Source organism: Pseudochaenichthys georgianus, chromosome 14 (assembly GCF_902827115.2).
Source record: "Pseudochaenichthys georgianus chromosome 14, fPseGeo1.2, whole genome shotgun sequence".
In the NCBI taxonomy this organism is placed as follows: domain Eukaryota; kingdom Metazoa; phylum Chordata; class Actinopteri; order Perciformes; family Channichthyidae; genus Pseudochaenichthys; species Pseudochaenichthys georgianus.
This window is the reverse complement of record NC_047516.1, coordinates 36545369-36561281: the sequence shown is the minus strand read 5'-3', so window position 1 is coordinate 36561281 and position 15913 is coordinate 36545369. Positions and strand designations below refer to the sequence as shown.

General features: G+C 41.4%; 1 protein-coding gene across 2 annotated transcripts in view; it reads right to left on the bottom strand.

Moving 5' to 3' along the window:
- uvrag (UV radiation resistance associated gene) overlaps positions 1-15913 on the bottom strand; it is a 126349-nt gene that overhangs the window by 75784 nt on the left and 34652 nt on the right. For both annotated transcript variants that reach the window (XM_034099680.2, XM_071205392.1), the window contains 4 exons: positions 11736-11820; positions 8258-8345; positions 7253-7313; positions 1416-1581 (listed from right to left, as the gene is read on the bottom strand). In XM_034099680.2, the coding sequence (XP_033955571.1) occupies positions 1416-1581; positions 7253-7313; positions 8258-8345; positions 11736-11820 (400 nt within the window). The remainder of the gene's footprint in view (positions 1-1415; positions 1582-7252; positions 7314-8257; positions 8346-11735; positions 11821-15913) is intronic.

Below are 15913 nucleotides of genomic sequence, written 5' to 3'. Positions count from 1 at the left end.
GATGGATAAAGTGAATAAACTTGATTAAAATAAACGAGACATGCTCATAAAGAAGTAATGATGACAAGACAACACATGTTATGCCTGCATTCTTTGTTTTGCCATATCTACTTATGTTCCTTTCTTCAATTGTAAACACATTTATGCTTTTTGAATCTTGACAGTTGCAGTTGGAAGTGGACCAGTCAAGATGTCTGATCAATGCTCGCTCCTTTCATCTCACAATCATTCTTTTCCACCGAGTAGTCACTCGGGATTTTAGAGGCAATAGCTTCTCTGCACGTTACCAACAAGACGAGACAACGGAATAAAACAGAGCAGATGGTGCAAACTTTTGGATAATCTCACAAAAGTTAAAAACAATGTATGTACCCCATATTTCCACAGATTGATTATCATTTGTGGTAAAATTGTTGGATGGATAAAATAATTTTCACATAAGAACTAAGAATGTGATCCATGTTCCTTCTCTTTTTTGACACTAACAATCCAGTTGCCATGTTGTCAGTCATGTTTTATCTTTTGAAATGCAATGATTGACCCCACAGCCTTGCTGTGTTTGCAATCAAACCGAGTGGTAGAAACATTGTGGGAAGTTCATTATTTTAGCTTTATTACTAAACTGTCTTTTCATGTTGACGACGGAAAAACGTAACTTCCCAGGGGTCCCTTAACTTCCCGCTGAAGATATCTGAACACAAACACTTGAATCTTCCTTTTACAAACAAGTTCAAATGTTTATATTTGGAACCAAATCTGTGTAACAAAAGGTATTCATCTAAAAATAACTTCAACAATGTATCAGCCATAACAGCGCATGGGAACAAAATACTACTCTCGTAATGTGCTGAGGCATTCTTAATTTTTTCATTAAATAATGATATATGTTTTTATTAAATACTGAGCTGTATCATTAGTCTTCAGGTTTCCAATGATTTGCAAAACTCATACTGTTGACTTCTTCTCTACCCTGACCATCCCCTGTCTCCCACCCCACCTCTCGAAAAGAAGGGGAGGGAATGGTACGAGGTTAAGTTACATTCAATTAGATTTGGCCCTATAAACAATAAATGTATCTATCCCCACAGTTACCCTGTTTAGGAGCGGTTTGAATGACATTTTAAATCACAACAACACAAATCAGATTATACCCAATTCGTCAAGGTCTCCATGAGAATAGTATTGCAATAAAACTATAGAATTGTATAAAGTGCTTATAAGCATCATTTAGTAACAAGTGTGTTGTAATGAGGAGCTACCTGTTAGAAAAACAATGGAAAGCCATTCCTAATATTCCATTCACTTGAGAAGCCTAAACCCTGGAAGATGGGTTTGTGCAGGAAGACCAACTGGTACGTGTATTTTGATGAGATGCTTGTTGAGATGTTGCCATGTGGAGTGTTGGGCGTACTCACTCTCTCTCCTTCTCAGTGAGCCGGTCAGTGATGGTGTCCTTGATGGAGGAGCGTGAACCCTTGTGGATCACCGGGTACCGGAGAGGTATCTGCAGGAAGCACGAGATCATCAGCACCAGGTGCGACGTGTAACCCAGGGCGACCGCCACGCTCCCATCATCCTTTGCTGCACGACACAGTAAAATATAAATGAAATGAAATCACACATTAGATAACATTAAGCAGAAATGTTGTTCTTATTATTCCACCAACACAACAAAGCCTTAAGCCTACAGTATAACATAATGCAAATTCAATTCCAAACAGAAGCATCTTAAATCATCCAAAAGTCAGTATTTTATTACAACTTCAAATCACAGTCAGCAATGTATGCTTTGTATGGACTTTCACTTTCATTACATGGAAAGCTAAACTGTGTTTATATACCATGTCCACATCTTGGGAACACAAACAAAACTAAATACAGTTCCAACCAGAGATAGTGTGGTATCCTCCACAGGAAGGAGAGCAGCTGCATTCATGTGGGATGCTGTTTTGAAAGTGATACAGAACTTGGCAGAACTTACAAAGTCCCAAAAAACGTTGGTTGCAGTGGGATCCCCAATTTCGTTCAGATATGTGCTCGAGAAGCGAAAGCATCTCCCCTCTGAGCCCGCCTGCAACTTTAGGGTGGAAACTCTATGCCTCTGCGAACATTTCTGACAGAGAAGCATCTTGCTTCAAGTACGAGGAATGGTTTCAAGACAACACACTAAGTGCTTTCACATTCTCAAACAACAGCAGGACATTGCTTGAGGCAAATATTTAAAATAACCAGTTTCTTTATCTTAATGCGCGGAAATAATAGACTGTGGCAATTGTGCGTAGTCTGTTCCTTGGCTCATGCTGTGTCTTCTGAAACAGAAAGCTTACGTTGGGGCTGGGCGCAATGACAAAAAACTCCTATCATGGTATTTTTCCATCTGATAACGGTATCACGGTATTTATACATTTTTCAATGATTGGAAATGCATTTACATTTATACGTTTTTCCTATCACAGGCGGTCCCTCGAACAAAAGCGTCTTCTAGCGATGCTTGACTCTACTTTAGACGTTTCACCAGCGTTGCTTATTGAAGCTGATCGTATTTTCATACATTCTTCATAAGTGCTTTCTGTTGAGCTGGTGGAGTATATGACTTGTGTTACCTCCTTGGGCAACCATTTTAGTTCAACAACATTTACAATTAATGTTTGTCTGGTCCATTTGAGATTGTTTTAATCCAAAATGACTCATAACGACAGACACAACTCGTCTCCTCGGCACAAGTTCTTCGTGTGTGTCGTGTGTGTCGTATGTATCTCCATCTCCAGTCTCATTGTCTATCTTAACATTCTGCTTCACATGTTATGCTACTGCTACTAAGCTTGGCACTCTGCCTCAGCATGCCTCAGTGGTGCAGCAGTGAAAGGAGTCTCCTGCACAGCTCGAGCACCATTCACCACTTTTTCAACGGTATTGCGGTAAATAAAAAATGAATATCAAACGGTATAAAGTTCACAGTATTCGGTCTGAAATGGTATACCGCCAAGCACTACGTTGTACCATTGTTCTTCCTGTATTTGATCAATGCCATAGCTCCAAAAGCACCTGGCGTAAACAGCTTCATGATCTCTGTTACCACAGTAACACACTAACAGGAATAACTAAAGGACACCTTAGGGTGCAAGTGGAGACAGCTCCTATCTCGTCAGGCTGAGCTGACAAAGAGAGCCTCAAACACTGAAGGGCTCGGCAGAGTGCCACTCTGTTCCACAGCAGGATTAGGACTCCCCTGACCCTGACCCCGGCCTCTAATGGGGAACATCCTCCCCTGCAGGCCTGTTTGACCTCCACACCATCGGACAGCTCTGGATTGGTCTTGCTTTCTCCAGGCAGACCTCACACAAACAGAGCAGGGGTGAACGACGGTGTGCAATGGAAGTATGGGCTTAGATATGTCTCACAATTATTTGTGTGAACATCAAAATAATTTGTGTGTAAATATGTGATATGTAAATGTAAAACACCATCCACAAATGCATTTAAAACATTTGCAAACTCACAAATAAATGTGCAAGTGCAAAACGGATCTGCAAATACGCTAAATAATTTTACAAATAAAAAAAGATCTGTGAATATCTCTTTAACATTTACAACTTTCGATCAGGCATTTGTGAATCCATTTTGTATTTGTCGACCAAAATTGCGCTCGTGGATCTCACATTTCTGCTCGTGGATCGTCTTTTAACACACACAGAGTTCTGAGACAAACACACGGCCTAGTTTTACCTTACCACTGCACTGGTAAGGTAAAACTAGGCCGATACAAATGTGAAGTGCTTTGTAACTTTGACCCACTTGACTGAATACACAAAAAACAATGAAGAAAGTTGAACCAATAAACTAACACAAACTATCTGTATCACTATAACATGATGATGATGATAAAGAATGCATCTAGTGTTCCGCTGTTAAGAAAACAGCGCATTAAACAAACCATGCTCTTACTTTGAAAACCATGCGGAAATGTCGTCATCAGCAGGCCATCACATGGTTTCCGAAAATAACCGAGTGACACGAGTAGATTTTAGCAGAGACCGGCGGAAAGGTTGTCTCAAAACTCTGTGTAAAAAGACGATCCACGAGCAGAGATTTGAGATCCACGAGCAGAGATTTGAGATCCACGAGCAGAGATTTGAGATCCACGAGCAGAGATTTGAGATCCACGAGCAGAGATTTGAGATCCACGAGCAGAGATTTGAGATCCACGAGCAGAGATTTGAGATCCACGAGCGCATTTTTGGTCGACAAATACAAAATGGATTCACAAATGCCTGATCGAAAGTTGTAAATGTTAAAGAGATATTCAAAGATCTTTTTTTATTTGTAAAAATATTTAGCGTATTTGCAGATCCGTTTTACATTTGCACATTTATTTTTGAGTTAGCAAATCTTTTAAATGCATTTGTGGATGGTGTTTCACATTTACATATCACATATTTACACACAAATTATTTTGATGTTCACACAAATAATTATGAGACAAATTTGTGGCGGCACATGAACGATTGTTGACATTGAGCTGGATCCAATACATTCCTATTATCACTTTTGTTATTTGGATTGTTTATGTTGTAAATGTGTTATTCCTTTAAACTTGTCTGGAATTGTACTGTGCAATAGTCACTTTTATTTAAAAGCATATCTTTTTATAAATCTCCCAACATTTCATTCTCAATACTTTAATATGTTATTTATGTCACTTTTAAATTGCTGCTACTAATTTGTTAGCCATGGTTGTATATTTATTTGTCTTTCTTTTTTATTTAATTAATAATGTATGCTTTTCTTATTTTTTTTTATTATTGCTTGCCTTTTTTACCTGCATTCTGAACATCTCTTGCACGACGGTCCATCCTGGGGAAGAGCTGCCTCCTCCTCGCTCACCCCAAGGTTTTATTCCATTTTTCCCTCTTAATTATGGGGTCTTTGGGGGGTTTCTTTCCATGTACGTTTTCAAGGATCTAAGGTTCTTAATGTCTTTCGTTTTTTGCAAAGCACTTTGAATTGCCTTGTGTTGAAAGGTGCTATATAAATAAACGTGCCTTGCCTTGCCTAAGGTTAGATGGTGTTGTATGCTGCACACACTGTAAAGCCTCCTGAGACAAATGTGTAATGTGTGATATTGGGCTATATAAATAAAATGTGAATGATTGATGGTAACATGCATGCTTTCATTGTCTCTTTCTCAGGTCTGTGCATGTTGTACTGCCTTTCGCAGGAGAGACAGAGGTTATGTTAGATGATGAATATTAATGTCTCCACTGAAAAAACTCAAGCGTGGACTTGAATTAAGTCTATAGGTCAACAGACTTCACATATGTATTAGGTTAGTTGAAAGCAATAATATTAAGTTTAAATACAAAATATTAGGTTCAACTTAATATTATTGCCTTCAACTAACTAACCGAATACAGTTATGTGAGATTTGTTGACATATTTTTAATTAAAGTTTAGGTTTCAGTTTTGTAAGTGTACCTGGATGGCATGACAGCTGTTCTCTAAACGTCACAAACCACAAGCCACCTGACCAGGAGGGGGAAGGTAGTTAAATGTTTTAGGGACTCGTTCTGTGTTATCTTCTGCCACAGCACATGCTCGGTCGTTTACTCACTGCTAGGTGTCCACCTCTGCAACGCTGGGAGGCAGAAGCACACACAGGCCTCCACCTTATGGGAACAAGTGATAGCTGCGAACACAAATGGGCTGGCTGTGACCACTGTGCTCTAAAAGAAGCTAACAGGTGGAGTGTGACAGCGGGGAGCGGGGAGATTGGGAGTATCTGTGAGTTATGGGTTCAGAGACGTGCTCGGCCACACCAGCTGTGAGGTTGGAGAGCTGGAGAATGTGGAGTGGACAGTGGCGAGTGTGTTCTCAGTGTAGGACAAGTGCTGCGGGCCAGAGCAAATCATTCATAACCCCCCCTCCAATTCATCGCTATAGAGGGGTCATGAAGTCATCAAGTTCCGTCGCTGTCACAGCAATCCCCATTCATCACCACACAGAGGGCGACCCTAACCCTGACCTACCACACCCACATGATAATAAGGGCTTTCAGGCAGAATCTGCCTACTGACAAAAATGTGTTTTTGATAGTTCTGATGCCTTATATTGCGTATTTCCAGAAGTTAGCATCGCAAAGGCTCCCTCAACGAAAAAGCAATGGGAGTTTGGAATACTGCAAAAGATCTGTTGCAAACAAGTGTGAATAATGACATGTTTTGTTCAGCAGGATAATCTCCACATATAAACAGCCGTTTGTTTGAGTTTTGAAGCATAAATGCAATCACCAGAAGTAAAAAGCTAACATTAGGCTTTAAACTTACTAGTTTATAGTTCCTTATACTAGTCTCAGTTAGCCACTTGTTAACCAACCTTTGTGTTATGACACAAAAAAGCTTCAGACATTCACCAGTAGGTTATTTACCGCAAATCTCATGTCTTAGAACAAAACGTGAAAAACTCTTCAGCTTGTGTTGGCCAGAAATCTTATTTTAGGCATATAACCAAAACACATTCAAAAGACTGTTGACTTTGAGACGAGGAAAACACATGTTGTAAAAAAACTCATTTCTGGGTCTTAGGACTCGTCCTTGCACCACTCTATTGCAGCTGTGTCACATTGGTGGGCTGGAATCAGTCTTGTGACAACACTTTTTAAGATTGTGGTGGACAGAAAAGTTCCTCCATATACAGCCAAGAACAGACCACAAAGGCTAAGTGTTTAGAGAAACAGAAGAATGCAAACCAAGTCCAACATGCCTGGCTCCAAAAACCTTTGTTAAATATTAAAAAGTCAAGAGAGGACAAAGAAAGATGCTTGATGAGAACACACCTAGGAAGGTGTTTGCGGACGTGCCGTTTGGAGGGAGTGTGATACTCACACAGTATCTGAGGCAACGGGTGTTGTTGTGTGTGTCTACATTTTATTATATAGAACTAGACCGAGTTAATAAGAATGTCAACTTTTCCCAGCTAGTAAAACTATTGATGACACAATTATATCATTATGTCTTTTGTGCATTTAAATGACATACCGGTAATTATAAAAGACGGTTATACACCCTGCCAAATTGCCATGTACAGTAGCCAAAGGTATGATATCATAGATACTGTATGCATGAGATCATTGGCCTTCAAATTGCTTTCTATTCACCAAACATTTACATAACCAGAAGCGTTTGTTTTGCATGCTTCACCACAGACTACCCTCCTGTAACCCAGGCACTCACAAGCGGGCACGTAATACAATTACCTTGAAAGTCTTCAGAGTTCGGCAGCTTCACTTCGCAGATGACATAATCCGACTGATTGGCCTGTGGATTTAAAGAAGAGGTTTCATATTAAAGACAATGATCAGACACAGCAAGCAGACAGGATGAAACCTGGAACACCAGCTTTGGCAGAGCCACTGATTTTAAATGATTTCATCATGGTGTGTCGTGTCATGCAAAATAATAGCCTTAATATGGCATTTAGCCCATCATTATATTCCATTGTCTTTAATCAAAATGTACCTATCTGACAGTTAGAGATTCTATCTGTTCAAGTCAATACATGTGTCAGTGTAACGGAGGGCTCCGACGCTGACGTTAGTCCCTCTAAATTGATCATGTTGTTGACAGGGCTCGAGTCTGGCTGCAAATGTCGCTCCACAACAAAAAAGAAAAAGAAGAAGGTTCCATAGCTTTAGCACAAACTAAAGCAAAAGTTGAGACAACTTGAAAGGAGTTCCACTAATCTGGAAGAATCTCATTTATTTTGGCTGGATAATCTTAACAAACAAAAGAATGCTCTGGTACCGCCACAGCAGAGAATAAGAGCAATGCCAGGCTCATGTTTAGCAGAGCGCTCTATAGAGCCTTCTTTCCACATGTCGCTCAGCAGTTATGACTTCATGAGCTTTTCTCGATGATCAAATTATAGCTACTTGTAACCCTGTTACTTTTCCTGTGTCATTTTTGACATTTGGTTCATTCATTTCATACCTAGTTTGAGAGAAAAAAATAGAAAAGATATACTAGAAAGGACTGATATTTATCAGAGAGGCCCGTGAAACAGAAAGGTGATGCCTCCGGATTATCTCCTCAAACACTGCAGTAGAAATAACACTCACAGCATTCCTTTGAACTGTGTGAACGCAACACAGTATCTGCACCCTTTCTGCCTGATCAAAGCCGGGGTGCTGGGACCAGATCATTCTTGCAGTTGCCCTGTCAACAGTGTGTTGTGCAGCAGTGTACCACCCGTTTCAACTCACCACATCAATGGGGTAGATGTAGGAGAGCTCAGAGAGGAGCTGCCGACAGCGGAAGGTGAGCTGGGCGTTGGACTTGAGGAACTGCTCTCTGGGGAGACAATACGACACGGTGAGTAACCGGCAGCAGGAGGGGACACGCGCTGTAGCTACGAGAGGAGAACATTCAGAGGGGGGGCTAAAGGAAGAGCAGAGATGAGAAGGTAGGCGACGCAGTTTGGTTGAAAGTGATCGGAGGAAGTGGAAATGAAACTGCTGATGGCTGCTCCACAGGGTCCCACTATGAACTTAATAGATTTATGATGGACAGATCAAAGACAATCTCTCGACTTGAATCCTTATTTTCTATAAGACACATAACACATAACGGGTGGGTAGATCTGGGGACGCAACGCTCTGGGGGTCAAACGGCTCCGTGTCTACGCCCAATACGATCATTTTTCTGATACCGATGAAGCAATAGCCCCGCCTCTCCCCACGTCTCCTGCTCAGAGATCAGCTGCTGGGCTCTCAGAAGAGGGGGAGGAAAAGAGAGGCTCCATTTATTATCTTATATTATTATATAGAGTCGTTATCAATTTGTTTTAAAGCTCAATAAATAACAAAGAAGACCTCTGACCGGCACTTTTCAAATTTTGTCCGGAAGATTTAAACTTTAACGGACATGTTGACCGGAAAGTCTGCCGCACGGTCCCCTCGTCCCGTGGAAGAGGCGGAGAGGTGGGTGTTTGTCATCTGCTGGTGGACTACCGGAGAGATTTACAGCAGGAGCAAACGCTTGCCTCGGGGAGGGAGAAAAAGAGCCAGAGCGTCCACAGCGGAGAATAAACAGAAGGGAAACCATGGCAACCATGCGCGGGAAGTCTTCTTCGCTGCTTTTGGTGTATTTTGTTGCAGAAGTACAGCGCCACTTACAGGCCTGGCATATGTACTACAGCGTCTCCAGCGCTTTCGAGCGGTCTCGTGTGAACGGACACGTTTCTGGTGCCTGTTGCGTGTGGACGGAAGACTTTTTTGATATCGAATTATGTTCGTTTGCGTTACCGTTCTTGTGTGGCTCCAGTCTAAGTGTCTTGCCCAAGGACACTTTGACAGGCTCAGAATTGAACCACTGACCCTCTGATTGGTCGACGCCCATTAACCCCAGGAGCAGGAGCCACCCAGATGTAGTCCTTATAGGTCTTTGTATTGATGAAAGCGTACTTACTTATTGGAGAGCCAGTTTAGTGCAACTTTACTGTAAAATACCGATTTACTAGTCATTTTATATCCATACTAGAACAGTCATTATTAGTCGTTCAGGTCAACTTGTAAAGTATCGTGCAGTGAGTACTGAGCTCTGTGTGTACTTGAAACTAAGTGGTTTGCACGCTGTGTTGTTTGACCACAACAGAACCCAAAGGTGTATTTACATGAAAATCATTAAGATATACTATAATTACCAAATAATTTCAGACCTGTGTGGAGATAATAATAAATTGGTCTACCCTTGTTTCAAATGTAAAAGAATAACCTCAGAGCCAGGGTTTTCTAGAAATGAAATGACTAGCCGAGACCCCACAGTATGTGCTGAATAGGGTTGTTGCTTGTTAACTGTTTTGTTCAAATAATCTAGTATTTGCGTTTTTGAAACTGTTCCCAAATTAAAACATATTTTTCATCTCTGCAGCTAAAATAGTTACTTCCAGAACACAGATGGGCTGCTTTGGATCAATAGTGTGTGGGTGTCCTCTACAATACTTACACCACTACTTATGGGTAATAGCCCATCATTTCATGGAGACAAAAAGGGATTTTTGGGGGTAAATGGTTATTGAATGTGATGCCCCCTGCCATCCATTCTCCTCGCCTTACACGCAAATATCCTTTTAGGCTTTGGCTGTGGTTAGTAGGCTCTTATCATTTCCATTTCCCAGGGAACTCTCTGTAAAGCGAAGACAGATGGGTGTGTAATGAATGTCTGATTTGACTTAACTCATCTGTCCAGATCTGAAATGCCTCATCTCAATGTGTCCCAAGGTGAAAACACCGTTACTAAAATAGGCAAATGAACAGTACATAAAGGAGGAGTTCAACATTTTGTTAAAAACAGAACATTTACTGTATACCTTCTGGCAGAGAGCCAGGTGAGAAGTTCCATACCACCCTTGTTTGGGTGCTTATAAAATATAAAAGTATTTCCCAAAATGTATACTTATACTTAAAAGTACTCATTCTGCAGCAGAAACGTTTTTGGAACACTGATGCATGAATGTATACGTAGCACTGCTTTACCTGAAAATGTAACAGTTTGTTTTGTCTGGTGGCTCCAATCTAGTGGTCAGAGCAATCAATGGCTTACAAGATACATCTGGGGGTTGGGTGGGGGGGGGGTTATGAGGTCATTAATGGGGTTGGGAAGAAGAAAACTGAGTTTTTTTTTATTGGTCAACGGTGTGCCAATGTGTGTGAGTGTCTCCAAGAGCAGCTGAGCCAGCCTATACCTCAGTGTGAATGTGTTTGAATGGGAGAATGATGACTTGTATATGTAAAAGCTCTTTGATTAATTTACCATTACAGAGCCAAGATAGGTTTGTAACTACTGATTTAACCCTCAACAAGGCTGTATTTCATAAGCTTATTATAGGTTAATGTCTTCATATACATCCGCAAAAGTCCTTAATACATGTTACGAAATAGAACTATAAAGTAGTATTATTCTATACTTAAGTCCAGTGTCAAATTTCATTGTAAAAAGTGTTACACTTTAAGCATGCTATGGGATCTAGAGATTCAAAGTAGAGTCCTTTCTTGTTTCCCAAAAGGACACTCAACAACTACAGCTTCAACGATTAAAGATGTTTAACTAACTGATGCCTTTTAGCCCCAATTGTGTGAGATAAGCTGTTCAACTGCAGCCGTGAGATATTAAACAGGAATGTGGATAGGCTGAGAATGCTGTGCATGCTCAACATAACTTTTCCCTCACTGAAAGTAAAAAAAACCTAACAACACTGATATTTCCACGGAATGGATGCAAGGCAGATGTACAAATGTCGGTGTTAATTTCCTGTTTGCTAGGTATCTTGGCCCCTGCTCGCCTTCATGGGGCTCTGGTTTAGCCTCTGTGACTGCCAGGTACTTCTCAGACAAACAAAGCTGTATCCAGGGTTGACAACCTCCGAACACGTCTTCCCGCAGGCCAAGGCAAACACAGGCCAATAGGCTTCTAAGCACAATGTGCAAACTCTCTGTTGAGAACACATAAATAGGCAGCGCCACCCGCGAAAACATGGTGTAGTTTTGAAAGAGAACGGTGGGAGGCAGGGAGCAGGGCAAGGCCCCATCACAATTCAATAGGATTGTGCAACACTTTGGGTCTCATCATCTACTGGGTCTCATCATCTACTGGGCTCTGGTTAATGTCTGGAGATGATTGCGTTTAGAAAGTGTGTTTTCTTTGCAGACATAAAGCAATAGCTAATAACAGGTTCACACATACCTCTTGGCAGTGCATTCCTTCTGCAGCTTGGTTAAAGATTCTCTCTCCTCCTTCAGACTTTCGTGTTGAGCGGAGAATGCTTCCTCTGATAGAGACGGGGGGGGGAAAAGGGTAAATTATGAGGTGTGTGTTATTTTCTGTTCTTCTGCATCTGAACAGCCAGTGGCTTTTGTTTGGGTGACTGCCATCCACTGTTAAACTCATGCAAGATCAAACAGCTCTTTTGATCAGGCCAAAACCTATTTCCTTCTCACACCACATAAAACCAAACAACATATGTATGCAAATTATAGGACTTGTCAGACTTGGTAAATATAGAGCTGGGTAAATAAATAAAATCTGACAGATAAGAAACGGTGATAATAGAGCTTGGGGAAGTTGTGTAACTGCAGTATTAGCAAGCTCACAATACCTCAGTGTAGCAGAAAACCGGAGATAAGCAAAGTATAATTTAGGGTCGTCAGAATATTTCTCTAATCTGTCTTCATACAGCAACACAGGATGGAACACATACAGTAAACAACCCACCAAAAGGTTATGGATTAACAGTTTAGATAAACAAGAGGTATGGCACATTAACATCCTTATTTATTTTTTGAAAAAACGAATAAATAGATGTGTCCAAAACACAACATGATTTCAATCTTAGCAATACTTTAATTTGTTCTGTTTTGCAGCAGTTATTACACACAGTCCCCATTGTAAGTAAAGAATATAATTCCTACATATTCTTCTTTGCTTTTTTGCCTACAAGCTCATTTAGTTTAGCCTTTCTGTGTTGAAAACTGTAAAAGGCAAAATCACATGGACAGTGATCATTATTAAAATCTGTGGATTCCCGAGTAAGAACTCAACCACTCAAATCACTGAGGCTGACCATGAGGTGCCACAGCTAAAGGACTGTGGATGGGGAATATTATTATAATAATAATAATAATAATACATTTTATTTGGGAGGCGCCTTTCATAGCACCCAAGGACACCTTACAGGGCATAGGGGCAATATAGGGAACAATTAAAACTGTGGATTTAGTGAAATATCAGCTGGGGTAAGACAAGACAAACAGCAGGAAATGGACTACAGAAGGACACAGAAGGACACAGAAGGACACAGAAGGACACGGGGTACAGATCATAAAGAAAATGCCAGTTTGAACAGGGGGGTTTTGAGTTGGGTTTTGAATGTTGTTATGGAATCAGACTGTCGGATGTGTAATGGCACGGAGTTCCAGAGTCTGGGAGTCGAGCAGCTGAAAGCTGGGACGAGGCGAGAGCTTGGGACGATCAGAAGTCCTACGGACGAAGAGCGGAGGGTGCAGGAGGGGGTGTACTCCTGAAGGAGGTCTGTGATGTAGATGGGGGCAAGGTTATGGAGAACTTTATAAGAGAGTAGAAGGTTTTTGTAGTCAATACGGTAGCGTACAGGAAGCCGGTGTAGCTGAGTGAGCATGGGGGTGATGTGGTCGGATGAGTTGGTGCGGGTGATGATCCGGGCAGCAGAGTTCTGGATTATTTGCAGTCTATTGAGGAGTTTGATGGGAAGGCCAGTCAGAAGTGCATTGCAGTAATCAATCCGGGATGTGACGAATGAGTGGACCAGGATTTCAGTGCTGGGTTGGGACAGAGATGAGCGGAGTCTGGAGATGTTCCGAAGATGGAAGAAGGCAGTGTGGGTGATGTTTTTAATGCGTGGTGCGAATGAGAGGGAGCCGTCCAGAATGACACCGAGGCTTTTCACCTGGGCAGCGAATGGTATGGGGAAGCCGTCAATGATGATGTTTGGTGCTGGGGTGTTATGTGACTTGATGAGGGTGGAGCCGATTTTACACACGGCATCTATTGCACGTCTGTCCGTCCTGGGAGAGGGATCCCTCCTCTGCTGCTCTCCCTGAGGTTTCTCCCATTTTTCCCTTTAAACTGGGTTTTCTTTGGAAGTTTTTCCTTGTACGATGTGAGGGTCTAAGGACAGAGGGTGTCGTATTGTCATACTGATATTCTGTACACACTGTGAAGACCACTGAAACAAATGTAACATTTGTGATATTGGGCTATATAAATAAACATTGATTGCTTGATTGATGAGCAGGGCCTCAGTTTTGCTACTGTTAAGCTTCAGGAAATTCCTGCTCATCCTGCTCCTGATGTCCTCAAGGCAGGTGGTGAGGGAGGTTGGGGGCAGGGCACTGGTGGGTTTGGAGGAAATGTAGACCTGTGTGTCGTCGGCGTAGCAGTGAAAATTAACCTCATGGTGACGGAGGATTGTGCCCAGGGGGAGGAGATATGTGATGAATAGGAGTGGACCCAGTACTGACCCCTGGGGGACACCAAGTGAAATAGCACTTTCTTGTGACTTGTGATTACTGAGTTGTACAAACTGTATAATAATATGGTGGTGTAGAAAGAACAGTGCCTTCATGCAAAGCCATCAAAGCCAAAAAACATATATTCTTTAATATCAGACTGTAAATATAAACATTGGTTATCAGGATTTCCCTGTAATGGCTGGTCAATGAACAGGAAGTGCTTGGCCCTAGTTGTTAAGTTACTGCTCCTCCACAGAAAGGTGAACACAGAGGCTCCTTGGTTTAGTGATAGGGATACTTCTCGGGGGTCTCCGTTAACATGCACTAAGGACCGCATTGTATTCAGGCTTAACTGAGAGGGCTGAATGATCCACCAGGAAGAGCAGGAGGAAGTTGGTGAGGAAAGAAACATATTAAAATCTGTTTACAGGGCTAGGGAGGACTAAGGAATTTTCGAAAGAAACTGTTGCATACAGTATTTGTGGCTCCATAGGGAGTCGGATTTATTACCTCAAGTGATGTCAGCATTGGTTGGAGCTGAATGCTTCAACCAAGTCAGAAATGAAAACTAAAATAACTGCTCAAGGTTAAATTCTTCCGCCATCACAGTTTACATCCATGTCAACACTTCATCAATTCAACCTATTGTAATTTGACAGAATTTATATTGAATTAACCCATGGGGCAGCTTGTCCCAAATTCCATAATTCATGTTCACCAAAATAAAATGTACAGATGTACACACAAAAAACTTGAAGAAATAATGCCTCCCACCTTGGCTGTCACCAGGATAGGAGGAATACAAATAGAGGGATGTGGAGTTAAAAAAAAGTTAACTTAACAAACATGTAGCCTCCTCTGGCTTTAAGGCTAGTGGCTTGAGTCTTAGCAAGAATAACCCAAAATGTTTGGCAAAACTTTCCAAAAATGGGTCCTGCTTTATCGGCCTTGACACTTTTACGCTGCTATGGACAATCTGGCAATAATCCACATTCTATGGACAATCTTGCACTAATGTACATTCTCAAATATTGAAGTGACTGTTTTGTAATTTTGTATTTTGTAAATATTGATTGTTGTGTTTTTATTTAGGTCTTAATGTGTGCACATGTACAAATGTGTCTTTGATTCTGTATATATATATATTTAGGGCTGTCAGTCGATTAAAATATTTAATCGCGATTAATCGCAAATTAATCGCACATTTTTTATCTGTTCTAAATGTACCTTAGAGGAATATTTTTCAAGTTTGTAATACTCTTATCAACATATGAGCAGACAAATATGCTTTATGCTAATGTTTATTATCATTTGAACAATGACAAATATTCTCATGAATATTAAACACAACAACCTCTGAACATTACAAATATTCGCCTCAATTCAACCTGGAACCTCTCTCATACAATAATACAATACAAATGGTGTGTGTGTGTGTGTGTGTGTGTGTGTGTGTGTGTGTGTGTGTGTGTGTGTGTGTGTGTGTGTGTGTGTGTGTGTGTGTGTGTGTGTGTGTGTGTGTGTGTGTGTGTGTGTGTGTGTGTGTGTGTGTGTGTGTGTGTGTGTGTGTGTGTGTGTGTGTGTGTGTGTGTGTGTGTGTGTGTGTGTGTGTGTGTGTGTGTGTGTGTGTGTGTGTGTGTGTGTGTGTGTTGGATCGTTGGAGCTATGTGCAGCTCAAGGCATATATGCTCGAACGGGAGCTGCCTGGACGCTGCAATCATGTTGCGAACTATCCGTGCTGAGTGTGCTGACTTTTCGTACAATGTCCCGCTGTCTGGCTTCCTGCATAAAGTCAAGTGCTCGGCGCAGTTGTGGCGAAATGTCGCTCCTCTGTTTTCATTGAAACAGCTCCTTATACCCGTTAGCGCAGCTAGC